Source organism: Sinocyclocheilus grahami, unplaced genomic scaffold (genome assembly GCF_001515645.1).
Source record: "Sinocyclocheilus grahami isolate Dianchi unplaced genomic scaffold, SAMN03320097.WGS_v1.1 scaffold1265.1, whole genome shotgun sequence".
Taxonomy (NCBI): domain Eukaryota; kingdom Metazoa; phylum Chordata; class Actinopteri; order Cypriniformes; family Cyprinidae; genus Sinocyclocheilus; species Sinocyclocheilus grahami.
The window spans coordinates 47,342-62,918 of NW_015506444.1; the positions used below are offsets into that span (position 1 = coordinate 47,342).

The 15,577-nt window shown below is 35.0% G+C and overlaps 1 protein-coding gene across 1 annotated transcript in view; it reads right to left on the reverse strand.

Annotated features, from left to right (window-relative positions):
* Window positions 1–3,716: 3,716 nt before the first annotated feature.
* The window catches only part of LOC107568635 (UPF0606 protein KIAA1549-like), a 62,017-nt gene continuing 50,156 nt past the window's right edge, over window positions 3,717–15,577 (reverse strand). The window contains exons 14-23 of the mRNA XM_016254607.1: window positions 14,433–14,569; window positions 12,877–12,891; window positions 11,627–11,832; window positions 11,222–11,451; window positions 10,829–10,973; window positions 8,172–8,498; window positions 6,406–6,458; window positions 6,065–6,210; window positions 5,818–5,945; window positions 3,717–4,836 (exon numbers count right to left, since the gene is read on the reverse strand). Of these exons, the coding sequence (XP_016110093.1) occupies window positions 4,597–4,836; window positions 5,818–5,945; window positions 6,065–6,210; window positions 6,406–6,458; window positions 8,172–8,498; window positions 10,829–10,973; window positions 11,222–11,451; window positions 11,627–11,832; window positions 12,877–12,891; window positions 14,433–14,569 (1,627 nt within the window). The 3' untranslated portion in view covers window positions 3,717–4,596. The remainder of the gene's footprint in view (window positions 4,837–5,817; window positions 5,946–6,064; window positions 6,211–6,405; window positions 6,459–8,171; window positions 8,499–10,828; window positions 10,974–11,221; window positions 11,452–11,626; window positions 11,833–12,876; window positions 12,892–14,432; window positions 14,570–15,577) is intronic.

Below are 15,577 nucleotides of genomic sequence, written 5' to 3' on the forward strand. Positions count from 1 at the left end.
AATGAACATCAGTCTGACCGTACTAGAATCTCAGAAGGAGCTTTAAGAGTTGCAGAAACCAGTTAAGCCAAACTATGGAAGCCAGTTTCCACCACAGAATGAAAAATTCAAAGGTAATTGTTACTTTTTATCTCAGAATTTTGACTTTTTCTTGCAATTGAGAGAAAAAAAGTCATCAAGTGCAAAATAAAAACTCAGAATTTACTACTTCTTTTTTTTTTTAATTCTGAGTTTATAGAAAGTCGGAATTTTGAGTTCATATCTTGCAATTCTGACTTGTGAGAAACAAAGTCCAAATTATGACATATAAACTCAAAACTGTTAGAAAAAAGTTCAAATTTGAGATAAAAAGTTGCAATTATACCATGGCAGAAATGGGCTTCCATGCTAAACAAGCTAAAAGTTGAGTGCAAATCCTACTAATAGAGTTCTTACCTTCTGTGGCCTGATGATAGATGGACGGGGAATATGTGGCCGTTTTGTGTCCAGAACAGGGCTTCTGTCCTGGGCATCGTCTTCTTCTGAGAGCCCTTCTGAGCTTATAAAACTAATGAATTTAAGCTAATCTGCTAGCTAGACTATGGAAATAATACACATTATTAGAATATACTTAAGTGTGAACTAAAGGTAATGTTTTTGAACCCTTAACTGCAGACAGACCCAATTAAGTAAGATTTACATGCATCTCTATATGTAACTTCATAATTATGTATATCATCTTTTAAATAGTGTAGGCCTACTGCTGAATGTACTGACAAGCATTTACAGTCGCCGGAGCCACCGTCTATTAGTTACCCCTTTGGAAGTAAATATAGACTGGTCTGAAAATATGTCCACATTTGACAAGGCAAATATTAGCACTATAGGTCGCCACATAACACAAGGTGGACAAATTGAACAATGCAGAGCCGCTGAAACATTGATGAGCCCTTTTGTTCGAGAATGTAAACAGGACTGCAGTTTCCACTCCACGAGGAGCCGAGGTACCATATGTGCACCAGAGAAACATGAGCTCAGGGAGTCGGAGCGTCTGAATCGTCATGTGAAGTTACTATGACTTAATAACAATGCTTTTATGTGTATTTTAAAGGACAGGCTGTGCAGATGGGTGGAATTTTTCAATGAAAGCCTGGTTATTTAGACCTGCATAATTAAAGAAAACAACAAGCCTGGAGTTATTTTGGTTCGTCTGATGATACGATCCAGTTGTTTAATGGTTAGTTATTATTAGTGCATGGAAAAAAGACACAATTTGAAATTCTAAATACTGCAGTTTATAATGTTGCATATGCACAATTTATCTAAAAAAAAACACACACAAAAGTAAATAAGCTGAATAAAAATATGCATTTAGTATATGCAATAGTATTTCATAACATATATTATTTCATAAGCATATGAAGAAAACAAATGAGGAAAAAGTTGGTAAATTTAAATTAAAAGGGATAGTCATCCCACAAATGTAAACTGTCATCATTTCATCTTCATGCCATTCCAAAACTGTATTTTTTTTCTGTCAAACATAAAAGATATTGTAAGAAATTGATTTCCCCCTCTCTCCATACAATAGAATTCAATGGGTATAAACTAACAAGCATTTGGCGCCATCTATGGGTGTTATCCTGTAAATGTAAAATAAAGTAGGTGACTAACTTTTAGGGGAAAATTTAAGAGATATCCGGATTTAATGAAACTCAAATGTAAATATTCTAATAGTTTGAGATACTGGATTTTTGACTTTCATGAGCTGTAAACTCTAATCATCAAAATTACAAAAAAAAAAAACGTTTGAACTGTTTTACATTACATGTAATGAATCTAGAATATATCAAAGTTTCACTTTAGAAATTAAGTTAGAAAAAAATGAACTTTCTCACGATATTCAAATTTGTTGAGATGCACCTGTATATATATGAAATTGAAATCTGAATTGAGCCTAATAAGATCTCAGTGAACAGCAATTATATGTGTTTCAATTCTGATGAAGTAATTTGATTTAAACATGAACACCAATCAGGTTTGTAAAAGTTAGTAAAGTTTGATAAAGCAAACAACAGTCAACCATATGGTAATCATTTTTAATCGTCACTTAAATAAAGAGTCAGCAGATTTTTAACTACAAGTCAAGGTAGTTCCAATGAGACAAACTTAACAAAATAAAAATAAAAAAACTCATTCCTACAAATGAACAAGGGCAGATCAAGTGAAGTGTCCTCAACAGAAGTGTCCTTTTTCTTAGAGCAAATGATGCTCCTGTTTGCAACATGAACACAAAAATAGTTTTAGCACAAAAGGCAAAAACACAATTTCAGCATGAAATAAAGTACAAATAGCAGAGTCTAATTCTACAGATTGATGCTTTTCTAACACATCAAAAGCATGAAGACAGAGGAATATACTGCACCCTTTTAATAAACAGCAGTTTAATGAGCAATAGTGCATCCTGGAATAATAATTATTATAATAATAAAAAAAAAAACACTTTCTGCTATGAAATGATGAAAATGCAGTTGGGCAGAAAGCCCCTTTTAATAAACAGCAGTTTAATGAGCGATAGTGCATCCTGGAATAATAATTATTATAATAATAAAAAAAAAACACTTTCTGCTATGAAATGATGAAAATGCAGTTGGGCAGAAAGCCTGATGTTAATCAATAGTTTGAGTTTAAATAATTCAAACAGCAATACTATTTACACCGTGGTAATACTGAAAGTACTGACTTATTCAGAACTGAATTATCCCAATCTCTGTTTTTGAGAAACAGATGGACAAAAAATAAACAATTGGGACAGTTTAAGGAATGTTCTGGGATCAAAATGAGTTAAGCTCTATATGCAAATGCTCTCCAGCATCTGTCACATACTGTTGATTACCACAGACAATGATTCTGACTCGTCCAAAAACATGTTCACAGTAATGCACTTACAATGGGGCAAGGCATTCCTGATGGATTTAAAAGACAAAAATTTGCACTTTTTGCTTCTACTGAAGTGGAACTCTATACTGCAGAAATTCTAAAACTTCCTCAGTAAAACTAAATGTACAGATGACCTAAAAACCTTCATCTATGGCAGACCACAAACTACCTCCAATCAATTACCAACAGTTATGAGTAGTGTATTAAAAAAAAAAATTATATATATATATATATATATACACACACACACACACTGTACATTGAAATATACAAAAGTTTGTGGTCAGTCATTTTTTAAAAACAACTTTATACTTTTTATTCAGCAAGTATGCATTATGTATTTATGTCTTCACTAGTAAAAGTGAAGGTAAAGACATTTATAATGTAAAAAAAATGCTGTTTTGAACTTTCTATCCAACAAAGAATCTTGAAAAAATTCCACAAAAATATTACGCAGCACAACAGTTAGTCTAATAGTTGTAAATTGTAGTCTAATAATATTTGATAATAATACTCTTGTCTGTATTTTTCTGTAATAATACTCTCGTCTGTATTTTTGATTAAATAAATGCAGCCTTAGTGAGCTTAAGAGCCTTCTTTTGAAAACATTAAAAACATTTTTTTTTAAAAATCCTGCCAACCTCAAACTTTTAAAGTTCTGAATTTAATTTATCCAAATTAATGTGAATTCATGACATTTTATATATTATAAATTCTAATAATTTTGTTATTTAATTACAATTTCTTTACCTTTTTTATTTATTCATTAAATTTTTTTTTTACGTTTAAATCAGCCAATCAACTTGCGGGCAACTTGGAATCCTTCATTCACCACCAGTCCATTATTGTATTGTAAGTACATTACTGAAAACACATTTTTATTGGTTTACAATATGTCAAGTTGTACTGAACCTAGAACATTTCTTTAATGTTAACACAGTTTCCTCCAATGCACTGGACATAGCAGCTGTACAGTACGTCCAGCTCTCCTGTAGATTCCAAACCAAATAAAGGCATAAGAAGATGAACTACTTCAAATACTACGACTGGACCTTAAACTATAAGACAATACTGTGTAGAGCTCAATACTGTATTATGAAGGCAAATGCTTGATGGCTATTAAACGGAGATAAAAGTATCAGAACCATGAGTGAATGGGAAGAAGATGCACTGAGAAATAAAACATAAAAACAAAACAAAAACTTTTTGTAGATCATTGAGATTAATTTAAGGTATCAAAAGCAGTTCAGCGTTCAGTGATGAGAATCTACAAGAGCCAGTGCCAGGTATACAATTGTTCAAATGTGAAGGCAGTGTACACAGCAAAAAAACAACACAATGTGAAAAACACACGCACACCTCTAACAGAAGACCACAGGAATGTGTGGCAGCCATATTTGAGCTTTGTTATCCCGGTCTGTATAGAGCAGTTGCTACCAAATTATAAAGTCGCCTGTAAAGAAGATAAAAAACATTGTTCTTCAGTCTCAGGACGCTGATTATGTTTTGAACAACGAGGGAAAACCGAACAGGAACATGGGAATAAAGAATAATCCACCAGGCGGCAGCAGAGGCTACATGATGTACAGTCATCGTCCTCTCAAAAAAGCCACTTCCATGGGAAGTACAGTGCAGTGTAGTGTAGTTTTTGCCTGATGGAGCTGGAGGGGGCAGGTCTCAGCTGTGATAGCTGGGTACCGCTGCCTGTTTCTGGGAGAGGCGCATCAGTTCCTCTCGGATGGCTTTGATGAGCGAGGCGGAAGAGTGGTTGGGAGGGGAAGGCTCCTCCAGGGGAGCAGAGGGAGCGTAGCCCAGGTCGAGAGTGTCCAGGTGGGCAGGAGCAGCAGATGGCTCCTTCAGGCCATTCCTGGAGGTCTGGAATACAGAGATGGAGGTGTAGTCAAGAGAGCCAAGAACCTAAACAAAAAATGAAGGAAGTTTAAAGAGTTTAAAAGACTCTTAAAGTAAAGTTAGAAAATGAAAAGAGTGAGAATAGCTATGGAAGTAGGATATTTTGTACACTTTTTATGTAGCACCTTATTTCTTCCCCAAAGCCTGTTTATGATGTTTGTCAAGATTTCTTTTACCAAAAAGGCCATGCATGATATATTTTTCAGCTTTGTGTTTTATAATTCTTTGATTGTTATAGTTTTATGTTACATTCATCATTTTTTTAAAGAGATGTTTAACTTTATTTTCAGTCTAATAACAGATAAAAGCCACGATTTATAATCATAATTAATGTAATGTTAATTAAAATTGCAGTATTTTTTTATTAAATTATTTTGTTTCTATGTGGATGTTGTGATGGACATTTATATTTTATAGATAGTATACAGTATACATATAGAAGGGTTTCCCAAACTGGGGGTTCGTGAATTGATTGGAAGCTGATAATTAATTAATAAAAAAAAAGTCAAATTAAAATTAATAATAAAGAAAAATCACTTACTAAAAAGTTAACATACTGTTTACATGCAGATCATGTAAGAATATTAACCAACATCAGAGAACAATTAACATGTGAATATTGAAATCTTAACTTAAAATCTGAGGAGGTACTTCAAGTAAATATTTTAGATCAAAAAAAATGTGAGAATCCCTGGTACCGAAACAGTATATGGCTAATTAAATCAAATCACTATTACATTTCTATATATCTATTTGGTAAGTAGCTGTGTAATAAGTGGTAAAACTGATTATGACCATCAGAATGTTCTCATGATTGTTATGTTGATACTTTTTCACATTTTAAATGTTCAAATTTTGCTTAACTTCAAGAAATATTCTATATGGACTGAGGATGGAGCTTCATGTTCACAATATAGGAGTCTAAACACCATTTCAAAAAATTATTTGTTCCCTTAAAATCTAAGTAGGAGAGTATTTCAGACTTACAGGCTCTCTGTTGTTAGCGAGCTTGCTGTCGTCCTCATGATACGGGCTCCAGTTTAACCCACCAGGCTGCCGGCTGTCACCTACACGACCTGTCAGACCAGCATGGGTTAAATGATGTAGCTGGGCACCTGTGAACCGACATGTATGTTGCATAAAGTATACTTGATATTGCAACATATTGTGTATAGTATACTTTACATTGCGACATATAACGAAACTCACACATTTGAAGCCTTTAAGCTCTTACCTGTAGTCCCACCTACAGGCCGTGGCCTGGCAGAGGAGGGCAATTCATCTGTGTTTCCCCTTCGACCAGCGTAAAGCGACTCCGACTGTAGCTGTTCAACAGGAAGGGCCTCTCCTGATGGGATGTAGCCGGACCCTAAACCCTGTCTGTAGAGATACAAAGACATCAGACCCCAGCTATTAGCAAACCACACTGTACTCTAATAAAAACTGACTTGATTTCTCACATTACATCCATTAAAGCTGTAAACACTACAAGTGAAGGCTGTAATGTGATTGGCAGCGTCATTCGCAGTTCCCAAAGATCACACAAACCTTCCTGATCAGACTTACTGTACTCACCGATGGAGTAAACCTTGCACACTGGAAGGTGGCAGACCTAATTCAGCATATCTCTGAAAGAATACACACAAACATGCTGTCATTGAGCTTTAAACATGTTGATAATTCTTGCACATCCACTGCACTTCAATGCATAAAAGGCTTATTTTAATACACTGCTAAGTCTGAAACACATTAGCAGCTGTATGTGCCACCACAACCGAAGCTTCTCTATCTATCAGCCTAAATAAACCCTGTGACCCAGAAAACAGAAGAGCTTTTAAATAGCTGAGCTGGAAATGCCATCTTAAGGACAGCACACCATTCCCTGCTCCATCTTGACTCTTAAATCAACCTTTGAGTTATTACAGTTCATATTTTGGCCTTTGCAATCCCCTCTTTCCTTTCCATGAAAAAGCCTCAATCTGACAGAAATACATCATTCAGGACACAGTGTTGACAGATGAAGCTTCCATTCTGGGTAGTTTATTCTCAATCCGTGGAAAACCCCAACTCTGTGTTCTTCTGATGTGATTCCAGCGCATCCAGTTTGCTTTAAATCACTCCAGTACGGTTTAACACACATCGAAACATATTCAAAATAAAATCAACAAATTAGCTGATTGAATCAAACCCCCATAACCAGAAATCACAAGTACACTTAGTCACTGCATCTGCAAGAAAAAATGGATTTAGACATGCTTTATACATACTTAAATGTGACCCTGGAGCACAAAACCAGTCTTAAGTCGCTGGGGTATATTTGTAGCAATAGCCAAAAATACATTGTATTGGTCAAAATTATTGATTTTTCTTTTATGCGATATTAAGTAAAGATCATGGTCCATGACGATATTTAGTAAATTTCCTACTGTAAATATATTAAAAATAAATTTTGGATTAGTAATATGCATTGCTAAGAACTTCATTTGGACAACTTTAAAGGCGATTTTGTCAATACAGTGGGGAAAAAAAAGTATTTAGTCAGCCACCAATTGTGCAAGTTCTCCCACTTAAAAAGATGAGAGAGGCCTGTAATTTTCATCATAAGTATACCTCAACTATGAGAGACAAAATGAGAAAAAAAAAATCCAGAAAATCACATTGTAGGATTTTTAAAGAATTTATTTGCAAATTATGGTGGAAAATAAGTATTTGGTCAATAACAAAATTTCATCTCAATACTTTGTTATATACCCTTTGTTGGCAATGACAGAGGTCAAACGTTTTCTGTAAGTCTTCACAAGGTTTTCACACACTGTTGCTGGTAATTTGGACCATTCCTCCATGCAGATCTCCTCTAGAGCAGAAATGTTTTGTATTTCAAATGCATTAATTTTATTTTTAATTCAGAAACAAAAGCAAATTTGCAGCTTAGAGTTCACACCAAATTTTGGTATGCAATGGAAGACAAAGCTTCTTCACATATGCATGTGTTTCCGGTCTGAATGGAAGTGAATGGAGCGTGACGTCTAGTTTAACCCCAGGTTTAGACAAGGGGAAATCATTTAAGTGCTGGACTGTATAAAGAAAACAGTAATACATCAGATTTCATCATGTGCTTTTTAATCACATGAATGTGGATCATCTAGTGGTTTTTCCAGACAGGATGTGTTCTGGAAAATCATACATCTATTCGCTTAGAAAAGTAATAATAGCATCTCTCCTTAACAAACCGCACAATTTGAGGCACCATTCACAATTGTATAGAACGATTTATGAGCCAAAGGCTTAGCATTAACAATTTGTTCAAATCTCTATACCCAAGCATAGCAGATTTTTCTTACCCCTGTGTAAGGATTCAAGGGCAGGTATCCTGGGCCCCAGGGCCGCGGTCCACGGGATGGTGGGCTGGAGGCAGGTGGGGGTCCAGGGTTAAGCCCGACACCAGGCAGAGTGATGCCAGCTGTGCTGCCCTGAGACGAAGGAGACACGAGGGCAAAGGCATCGTCCAGTAGAGAGTGCATTTGCTGCCGGGCCTCCTCTATAGACGGCTGAGGGGGCAGGTATGGGGGTGGTGGAGGAGGGTGGCCAGGAGGAGGAGAAATCGGACCATGGAACACATCATTCGTCGGGGACGGACTATGATGCTCGGGACCCTGGTCTGGGTCCGACTGCAAAATAAAAATAGATATTTATGCTCAATAAGGCTGAACAAGTAAATCACTTGTTCAAAAATAGAGTAAAAAACAGTAAGTAGGGTTGGGTACCGAACTCAGTACTTTTAAGGGTACCGACCGAATTGCATCGGTACTACCGAGTACCGATTCACGTTAAATCAATCGGTGCCAAATTTCGGTACCCGAGAACGCATCTGGGCGCATACGCTACAGAGAGAGAAAGAGAGACCCTGTGAAGTGAGGTCACCCCTGCAACTCGTTCAAACAACACACAGGGCAAGATGAAATTTTCTGAAGTGTGGTTACATTCCTAGAAAACGCGGACGGGATTGCGGAGTCCATTCATACAAACGTAATTTACTCTATAGCGTGGAATGCCACGGAATTCGTAAATTTTTGGACGAATAAATCAAAAGTAGCCACTGCCACTTAATTCGAATCGCGATATAAACTAGTGTTTGTGAATATTAAAATGCAAAAAGACGGTTTAAATATGAATCCTGCATGTTCCGCTTGCCTCTGTATGTATGAATGGCGGAAACGCGGTTTTGTTTACTACACAAATACTGAAGCATGCGTGATGCTCTCGCGGTGATTTCCGGTCTCTGGGTCTCACTATATGATGGCATGAACACAAAAACTTAATCTCCAGAGCTGCTGTGAGAGTCACTTCGTGAGAATTTTACGTTTCATTTGAGAAAACTAGCATCATCATACTGTATACACACAGAAACTTCATGGCAACCTGTCAAAATAAAAGTACAGTTTAATATGTAACAGATATATATTACTCTTGTATTACTTTTGTACAGTATAATGAACATCTTTAAATATTCAATTTTCTATCAAATTTAAATAAAACAATTAAATGATAAAAATAAATATTACAACCAGATTAATCACTTAATTGTAGAAAAAAGATACAATTATTAGCCTATTAAAAAATGTTTTAAAGGAATATTCACACAATTTTTCTTCCATGTATTAATTTCAACAGTAAACCTCAGTTTGTTTGACAAAAAATAAAAGGGTTTAATTTTCATTTGATTTAAAATAAATGTTTATAAATAAATGTTAAATGTTAATAAATGTTCAAATGAAGGTTTAATGCCTTCATTTGATTTTAAGAAAAATTAAAACAAGAATTTCTGGGGAAAAAGAAAAAGTTTGTAGGGCCCTATTGTTCAAAATGTTGAAATGGAGACTTTTGGACTTATTTTTTCACTGAAATAAATTATTTTGTAATTACACAGAGAGTAAAGTACCGAAAAAAGGTACCGCTGGGTACCGGCACCGAAATTCAGGTACCGATACCGTACCGGTTAAAATGTGAACGGTACCCAACCCTAACAGTAAGATTATGAAATACTATTACAATTTTAGGTAACTGGTTTCTACCTAAATATATTTTACAAAGTAATTTACTTCTGTGATGGCAAAGCTGAATTTTCAGCAGTCTTCAGTGTCACATGATCCTTCAGAAATCATTCTAATGTGCTAATTTAATGCTGAAGAAACATTTCTTATTATTATCAATGTTGAAAAACACTGTGGAAACTGATTTTTTTAAAGCATTATTTGATGAATATAAATTTTAAAAGCATTAAAATATAATTATTTTCTAACATAAATCTTTACTGTCACTTTTGAACAAATTAAAGCATCTTTGCTGAATAAAAGTATTAACTTTTTAAAAACCTTACTGAGCCCAAACTTTATAACGGTAGTGTAATTAAATTATATCAAACTAATATTATACATTATTCTCTCAAAAAATGTAGGAAATTAGCACCTGCTATTTCACTACATGGAGCTGATTACAAAATGTTTTGAATTACAAACATATGGAAAGAATGGGAATAAACTGCATGGAGTTGATTACACAGTCACATGCAGAGGTACAGTGCAGCATGAGAGAAAAACAGACACTGACCACATATGCACTGTTATTGACTCCTGGGTATTTCCTGTATGTCCCATCACTGTCTGTCGTTATAAAATATAATTATTTTCTAACATAAATCTTTACTGTCACTTTTGAACAAATTAAAGCATCTTTGCTGAATAAAAGTATTAACTTTTTAAAAACCTTACTGAGCCCAAACTTTATAACGGTAGTGTAATTAAATTATATCAAACTAATATTATACATTATTCTCTCAAAAAATGTAGGAAATTAGCACCTGCTATTTCACTACATGGAGCTGATTACAAAATGTTTTGAATTACAAACATATGGAAAGAATGGGAATAAACTGCATGGAGTTGATTACACAGTCACATGCAGAGGTACAGTGCAGCATGAGAGAAAAACAGACACTGACCACATATGCACTGTTATTGACTCCTGGGTATTTCCTGTATGTCCCATCACTGTCTGTCGTTATGAGTCTATCTCGGTCAGCATCCGTCAGATCACCGTTCAGCTGTTGTTTCCTTCTCTGTTTAGGAGAACGCTTCCCTCTGTTGCTGCAAATCACACACAAACACTTTTGAGTGAGCATTTGGCCTTTAGATATTCAAGTTATAGCTTTCAAGTATAGCTTGTTCCCCCCATGGAACAGTTCTAGAACATCACAGTATGATAATTAAGATGTTCATAGAGATACATTTTTGCATTTGGGCATGATTTTGTGTAGAAAATTCAGATTTGGTGAGAACGGGCCCTAATTCTGTGTTCAGGATTAGTCTAATTATCAGTCGCAGGCCCTTTTTACCTTTTCTTGGGCTCGGTGTACAGTGAGGGCATGTGAATATCTGGATCAAGTATCTTGCCAATCTGCATCTGGGCCTTCTGGTAGATTTGGTCCTGTTCTTTGGGGTCGCCTAGACCATCGATGAGATCATCCATAGCAGGAAAGTCATAATGGCCTTTCCTTTTGGCCCTCAGGCGGATCTTATTGCGATGGTGCTCGATTTCAGACTTGTGCCTTAAAGCCACCTGGATCTGGAAGAGAAAGAACAGTCAATGATCTTGGAGTCAATGAGAATTATTGGTGATGGAGCTTTTAGACGCTGTGAATCAAATTCATAAACATATAGACCTTGAAGTTTTAAATGGGTCCCTAAGGAGAAGCCATATGAAATGCAGTGGGATTTGATGTGTGGGTTGTAAATGATACCTCTTTGTTGAGCTTGGCGTTCTCTGCTGCTCTGTCATTGGCTGTAGGGCTGGGTAAAGGCAGGGCTGGCATCGGCTGCATGGCGATGAGCTGGATTTTATTAGGGGGGCGTTTAGGGCCATCCGTTGGGCGGGACATTCGGTCCACATGCTCAAAAATGGAAGCTGAAGATAAAGGCTCATCCATGCCATTCATTGGGGGTGGACCTACAGTATAAGGAATATGAGAAAGTGTCAGACTGTGCAAATGACTGTTCAGAAGTTTGGGGTCAGTCATTTTTCAAAAATACTTTAATACTTCTATTCAGCAAGGATGCATTACATTGATTAAAAGACACAGTAAAGACATTAATAACGTTACAAAAGATTCCCATTTCAAATAAATTCTGTATTGTATTTGGTTTCCACAACAGCACAATTATTTTCAACATTGAAAACTAAATGAGCACTAAATCAGCATATTAGAATGATTTCAGAAAAATCATGTGACACTGAAGACGGGAGTAATGATGCTGAATATTCAGCTTTGCCATCACAGAAATCAATTACATTTTAAAGTATATTAAAATTAAAAATGGTTAATAATATTTTAAAATATTACTGCCTTGGGGAGCATAAGTGACTTACAGTATACACTATCATTGTATTTCTACTGTTTATAAGTATTATTTGTTAAATTACTGTGTATAATGGCCCCAACAATAATCGGAATATAATCAATTGTATTAATTTCATTGCACAGACAAATAATACTGGCATCTACAAATCATTTTTTGCTTTTATATTATAACAATTTTCCCTGAAATACTTTGTTTGAAAAGTATTTGTGCCATTCATCCTTAAAATAAATGCCATTTATTCATCATTATCAATCTTTATTCATTAAAGGTTTTTTTTTAATTTTTTTATAATGCAATGAAATTCATACATGACGCTGTCATGGGCAATTCATAAACATATCTCATATGTTCTACACCATTAAAATAAAGCCAGCCTCATATGTGCTGACAACTAACAAAGAAAGCATGTAAAATATCTGAATCTCTTCTTTCAAATATCATTTCACACCAGATGGGGGCAGCGTCTTACTGATTCTAAAAAAAACTAATTTTAAATAAAATGTGAAAGAGCTGGAGGACCATACATTGCTTTAAAAAAAAATGCAGCAGGATGACGTTCAAGACAAATATGAACAAGAAAAATAAGAACTATGAAATTTAATGCTACTGTACAAATCAGCACCACTCTTACCAATTCTATTCTTCCCTGTGAGCCAGTAACACATGGATGAGCGGATGGAGGGAGTTTAAAAGAGAGAGAGAAGTTAAATGATGGCTGATGTGATTTATTGAGATGGAATATAGCATAAGTTGTATGTAAAAGCATGCTTGAGTGGAATGCTGGGTAAGAAAGTATTTTATCTTGGAAAACACTGGTATCACTGGAACGTAATCATGAGAAGGATTTTCGTAAGGGAAGGGCGTTGAAAGGGAACAGCCATCAGACAGGGAGCGAGAGAGAGAGAGGAACAATTCATAAACATATCTCATATGTTCTACACCATTAAAATAAATGGCTAACAAAAAACTAAACAAACCGAAAGGGGTGTGTCTTAACATTGTCAAAATTTCATTGGTTGGCCCCACATGTAATCTGTCCAAATACATTTTGTTAAGTAAAAAGAAATGGATTAAGAAAAGCATTATAGTCATTAAATATAAAAGTTACATATTTATTTTATTGCAATGTAATTTCAGTATTAATAATATATTATAACAGTATTTATTCATATTTTGAATCAACCTTTATTTTTACACCTTTTGTTTTCGTTTCAAGTTTTGTTTTAGTAATTTGTCATTTTAATTAATCAAAAAAAGATTTCTATTTATTAATTAATATTTCTAATAATTTTCATGTTAGTACTTCAACTTCAACTTATTTTAATTTGTTGCCACGGCAACACTACTAATTTTTGTTTAACGTTTTCATCTAATGTTTATATTTAATTTTACTTCATCTTTATTTCAATTAACAAAAATTATTTTGTAGTAAACAATAAAAACACTGTCTTATTGTTACAATTAACATGTTATTTTTAAACAAATGACATTTTTTAAGTTTTAAGAAGACATTTAACTTAAAAATTCTAAATGTCTACCTCATGCAAATGATATTTATATTATTATTATTATTATTATTATTATTATTAACTAATCAATTGATTTATTATTTGTAGTACTCCCAGTCCTCCATGGGGTATATTACCAGCTTCACGATGTCATGTATACTGTGGTACATATCAGGATTTATCATATCACAGTTATGTAGGTCACTATTGCAACTGTCAAATACGTGGGACCAGATTCTTTGAGTGGAATGCTGGGTAAGAAAGTATTTTATCTTGGAAAACACTGGTATCACTGGAACGTAATCATGAGAAGAGGAGGATGAAAAGGATTTTCGTAAGGGAAGGGCGTTGAAAGGGAACAGCCATCAGACAGGGAGCGAGAGAGAGAGAGGATGTGAGGTGCTACGACTGAATTCCATGTCATTTCTTGGCTAGTCAGACTGTAGCCTATTTAGTCTGGTAAAGCAGAAATTAAGTGTTGAGAGAGGGTCATCGCTACAGGCACTGTTTGGCAAGAGAGGAACACAGAGAGAGAGAGAGAGAGACACAAAGGCAAAGAGAGCAAGAGTCACTATTGCAACTGTCAAATACGTGGGACCAGATTCAATCTCTCTGCAATTCAATAGCATGAGAAAAAAATGCAATACATCAACATAAGTCAAAATGTGTGCAAACTTACCGTTTAATCCATTTGCAGCTATTTTACGTGGTTGCTTAGGATCGGTAGGCAGACCAGAGGTTCTCATGCCCTCCTCAGGTGATCCTCTGTCGCTGGGTGGGTCACTGCCTATGGAGTCGCCCTCTGATGGAGAAATCCTAAGCAAAATACACAACAAAGTCTTTTAATTCTAAAGCATGCTATGAAAACACAATGCTTTTTCCCTTATTCCATCCAATCTAGGTCAACAAAATGTGCTTTTGATGACATTTTAAAAGACATTTTGTCACGTTTCAAAACAATGTGGAAAAATAATGAACGCAATTAATATACATGAATTTCTACATTTATGCTCCTTTTGACTTTATATTGTCCTTGGATCTAATTCATGACAAACATGAGCAAACTCGCCCTAACCCTGACATCCTCATCTCGACAGACAACAATATTTACCCTTCATCCAGTTTTGATGAGGCATGTGTCTCCAGGGTAAATGCAAGAGGACGATGACCTAATCCTGTCATGCTTCTAAAGAGCACTTTCAGATCTAATGCGACCACACAAAGGTTCATGACATGGTCATGAGCCCATTACCTATTCGCTACCCTTTTAGTCTACAGCTTTTTGGCTTACTATCTTAATTACTAGGAATTTATTTATCTCTGATTGGTTATTTTTTTAGCTTAGACTAGTTGGTATGTGTTACCAATGCACAGACACAACAATGAGAATTTTTGTATTTATTTATTTGTATTTGTTTTATTTTTTTTCATTTATTTTATTTTCGATTTATTGATTTTTAATATAGTCCAGAAATATGGATTATTCCATTTAAGCAGTAAGGAATATAAAAGAATTACATAACTTCCGTCTATTTGTAACAAGGTTTCAGGTACTTGTAATGTTTGCAAGACATGAGATCTGTGGTAATTTAAACTCTAAGACCCTTCTATTGATTAGAGTGTGAGATGCAATCCTTTTAAAAAGCTTTCTATTGATCAGCAGTCGACTCACTCTTAGCTACATTCCTTTATATAAATTAACAAGTTATTTTAATATGAGGTTACTGCAGCACAATGCGAAACGGAACCAATTTGTTATTGTAGGTGGATTTTTTGATACTAGATTGTGGTTTCAAAACAGGTCAAATTTACAACAAGGCCCCT